General features: G+C 41.0%; 1 protein-coding gene across 1 annotated transcript; it reads left to right on the top strand.

Annotated features, from left to right (window-relative positions):
* The first annotated feature begins 2,246 nt into the window (after nt 1–2,246).
* On the top strand, nt 2,247–3,178 carry LOC102767551 (olfactory receptor 5M9-like). The gene is given in 2 exon segments (XM_015559193.1): nt 2,247–2,679; nt 2,682–3,178. Coding segments are annotated over 2 exon segments (930 nt in total).
* The last annotated feature ends 1,218 nt before the right edge of the window (nt 3,179–4,396 follow it).

The raw sequence follows: 4,396 nt of genomic DNA, 5'->3' as shown, positions 1-4,396 counted from the left end.
GTTTTATAACCTTTGCATGCAAAGGGTTTCATAAACATTCAATAAAAGTTGATTATTCTTATTAATATTCTAAAGTTGAGATGATTGTCACTAGAAAAATCTATCTTAGGGAGTTTTAGTAATATTAGACTATAGTAATATATGAAGCTGATTTAGAGATTGGGATGCTTTCTAAATGAATTATATATGTGAATATTTCTGAATATCTGATCTATGTAACATCCAACCTCGGCATTTTAAAGGGTTCCAAGATGAATGAGGCAAATGCTGCTACCACAGAGCTAGTGATTATGTATAGAGGAAGAGAAATATACACATTGCACAGGGACTGAAACAAAATTAGAGAAGTAGCATTAGTTTATGATTTTAGATACTTTGATGCTTTTCATATGTTTTATACTTAACACAATATAGTAGTAGTGTTAACTCAAGTTAATGAAAATCTGTTCATTAGAGAATTTGGGTTCATTGAGTGGGGTCAGGAGTCTTTATATAAGAAAATCCCTGTCCTTAACTCTTTTTCCCAAACAGAGTCTGCAGCTCTATCTGGGTAAGTATTTCCATACTTAAAAGGAGCCAAAACAGATGAGCTGCAGAATGGAGTTTTCTAGTAAAACGAAACTTAGATCAGAACTAAAACTGCAGTGCCTATTATGTTATGTGCCTAATTCATTTTAAAGATGATATATTTAATTTATGTATTAAACATTTTAGGGGTAAGAAAATAGTTCATAGAGATTAATTAACTTCTCAAATGTACCCCGCTACTAATTGAAGGGGCCATTATCTATATATACAAAAGTCAAGTGATCAGAATGCTGGGACGACCAGGACAACCAGTTGCTTTGACACACACTGTGGCCCTGATCGCCCCCGCCACCCTAATCACGGGCAGGGCCAGCCGGCCAACCTCTCGCATCCCCTTCCCAGAGCTGGCCCAGCCCTGATCGGCTCCAACTGGGGCAGGCCAGCCGGACCACAGCTGTGCATGAATTTGTGCACCAGGCCTCTAGTATATAGTTAATTCATTTATTACTAATTCCTTTTCAACAACAATAAAGGATAATGCAAGCCAGAATCTTGTATATTTTGCTCACCCTCAGATTTTCAGAATTTAGATTACTTCTAGATGTAACAAACACATCTGACATGCAATTGGCTTTGATGTTTGTAAAATTAATGTAAGCAATTACAAAGATCCATTTATAATTCAGTAATATACCCTTTAAACATTATTATTATGGAGACTTTAAATTTCCAAGTTTGTGCTAATCCTACAATTAGGTCCTTGAAAACTCATGGTAAGTTTTTAGTTCTTGGAAGAAGTCAACTGGAGAAGTGCAGTAAAACAGGAAAATATTGTTTGGGAACCTTTCCCTTGCAGTGATGCCAAGTTTGAATATGAATCATAAGCATGGAATTGATAGGTTCTGAAAACCAGTGGAATCTGAAATGAGACATACTTGTTATTAAAAGATGTTACCTGAACTTTATGTCTTGATATTTATCTATTAACATAATTTGATAGTGGGTGCTAGGTGATTAAACCACTTGCAGTTTACTCTTCTGACATAATTGTTCAACTGATAGAGTTTATGCTGTTAAGTTTTTCTCACCTACCCCTGCAAGTAGTGGCAACCAAACAAGCATAATGTTAGCTAAACAAAATAAAATACAACCAGAAATGTCATATGTTGAAAGCATATATCATATGTTGGCATAACATAGGACATATATGTCAATAACTAGATTGTAATACCAATGTATTGAAATACTAGTTGAAGGTTCTGAATACAATTTTATTTTCAAAAATCCATGTACATATGAAGAATATAGAACATTTTATGGTAAATCAGTCCATGTGGGATTGGATTTAACCATTCTTTGATAACTTTCAGTCTAACTTTAGTCACATTTATTCCCTATGATTTTAACATTAGTGTCATAATCTACAAATGTCTAATCTACATAGTGTCATAAAATACAAATGTCTAATTTTAATAATATGTATTAACAATGAATGTAATTTTCTCTCTTACAGATAAGAAACTAATAAATATTGATGGTAACTACTTATAAGACCTATTAAAGAAAACAATTATGCCCATATATTCTTGTACATTGTGCAAAATCCTCATTGATTTTTAAAATTATTTTAATTGACTCAAAAGTTTAAGAATAAAACAAATCCATTCATTTAAAAAAATTTCTCCATAGGCCATACAGACTGGATCTATGTAAAGACAATGCCAAATTTCACAGATGTGACAGAATTTATCCTTCTAGGGTTGACCAGTCACCAGGATCTTCAAGTTCTCTTTTTTGGGGTGTTCCTAGTAGTTTACATAATAACTCTCTTAGGGAATATTGGTATGATCATATTGATCAGTGTCACCCCCCAGCTTCAGAGCCCTATGTACTTTTTCTTGAGTCATCTGTCTTTTGTGGATGTGTGGTTTTCATCCAATGTCACCCCCAAAATGCTGGAAAACTTATTATCAGAGACAAAAACCATTTCCTATGTGGGGTGTTTGGTGCAGTGTTACTTTTTCATTGCCCTTGTCCATGTGGAAGTCTATATCTTGGCAGTGATGGCCTTTGATCGCTACATGGCCATCTGCAACCCTTTGCTTTATGGCAGTAAAATGTCCAGGACTGTCTGTGTTCGGCTCATTTCTGTGCCTATGTCTATGGATTCTCTGTTAGTCTAATATGCACACTATGGACGTACGGCTTGTACTTCTGTGGAAACTTTAAAATCAACCACTTCTACTGTGCAGACCCTCCTCTCATCAAGATTGCCTGCGGCGGGGTCTACGTCAAAGAATACACAATGATTGTGATTGCTGGAATTAACTTCACCTACTCCCTCTCAGTGGTCCTCATCTCCTATACCCTCATTGTGGTGGCTATGCTACGCATGCGCTCTGCTAACGGGAGGAGGAAGGCCTTCTCCACATGTGGGTCCCACTTGACAGCTGTTACCATGTTTTATGGGACTCTCATATTCATGTATCTCAGGCGGCCCACTGAAGAGTCTGTGGAGCAGGGGAAGATGGTGGCTGTGTTTTATACCACTGTGATCCCCATGTTGAACCCCATGATCTACAGTTTGAGGAACAAGGATGTGAAAGAGGCAGTCAATAAAGCAATCACCAAGGCCAACTTGGGTCAGTGACACTACCACAGGTATTTTTGTGGTGTATTGCTATCTGTACATATAAAACCCTAATATGCAAATAGACCGAATGCTGGAAAAACCGTCCCCACAGGCGTTTGACTGGGAGACTGATCACTCTCTATGATATGTGCTGACCACCAGGGGGTGCGCATGGTACATGGCAGGAGTCGGCAGCAGTCAGCAGAGCACGGAACATGGCGAGTTTCGGCCATGGTGAGATGGTGAAACAGGTGACCCAGGTGCCAGACCAAGGCGGAGCGCCAGTCACTGTCATTGGGGCAAGCCTCTGGTAGTTATTCAGAATTCTTTGCTCCCATGTGTGGCAGTCCTGCCCGGCACTTGCACCTGCTGCTGGCGCTGGCCCCGCTCACAACTGCTGCCAGCACTGGAGCCGCCACCTGTACCTACTGCCATATACCACTGTGATCCCCATGTTGAACCCCATGATCTACAGTTTGAGGAACAAGGATGTGAAAGAGGCAGTCAATAAAGCAATCATCAAGACCAACTTGGGTCAGTGACACTACCACAGGCATTTTTGTGGTGTATTGCTATCTGTACATATAAAACCCTAATATGCAAATAATCCGAATGTTGGAAAAACCGAAACCGAACAACCAGTCTCTATAACATGTGCTGACCACCAGGGGGCGCGCATGGTACATGGCGGGAGTCGGCAGCAGTCAGCAGAGCTCAGAACATGGCGAGTTTTGGCCGTGGTGGGATGGTGAAGCAGGTGACTGGGGTGCCAAACCAAGGCGGGGCGCCAGTCACTGTCATTGGGGCGAGCCTCTGGTATTTATTAAAAATTCTTGCCCAAACCGGTTTGGCTCAGTGGATAGAGCGTCGGCCTGCAGACTGAAAGGTTCCAGGTTCGATTCTGGGCAAGGGCATGTATCTGGGTTGCGGGCACATCCCCAGGGAGTGTGCAGGAGGCAGCTGATCGATGTTTCTCTCTCATCGATGTTTCTAACTATCTCTCTCCCTTCTTCTCTGTAAGAAATCAATAAAATATTAAAAAAAAATTCTTTGCTCCCATGTGTGGCAGTCCTGCCTGGCACTTGCACCTGCTGCTGGTGTTGCCCCAATTGCTCTGTGCCATTAGCGGGTGTGAGCAGGGCCAGCTCCATCAGCAGGTGGGAACAGTGGCTGCAGAAATGAGGCTTCTGGCAGACAGGGAACCAGGGGCCACTGCAGGAGGGGGGGGCAGGGGAG

This window comes from Myotis davidii, unplaced genomic scaffold (assembly GCF_000327345.1).
Source record: "Myotis davidii unplaced genomic scaffold, ASM32734v1 scaffold874, whole genome shotgun sequence".
Lineage (NCBI taxonomy): Eukaryota > Metazoa > Chordata > Mammalia > Chiroptera > Vespertilionidae > Myotis > Myotis davidii.
Note: the sequence above shows the minus strand (reverse complement) of the source record. Positions and strands in the feature narration are given on the sequence as shown.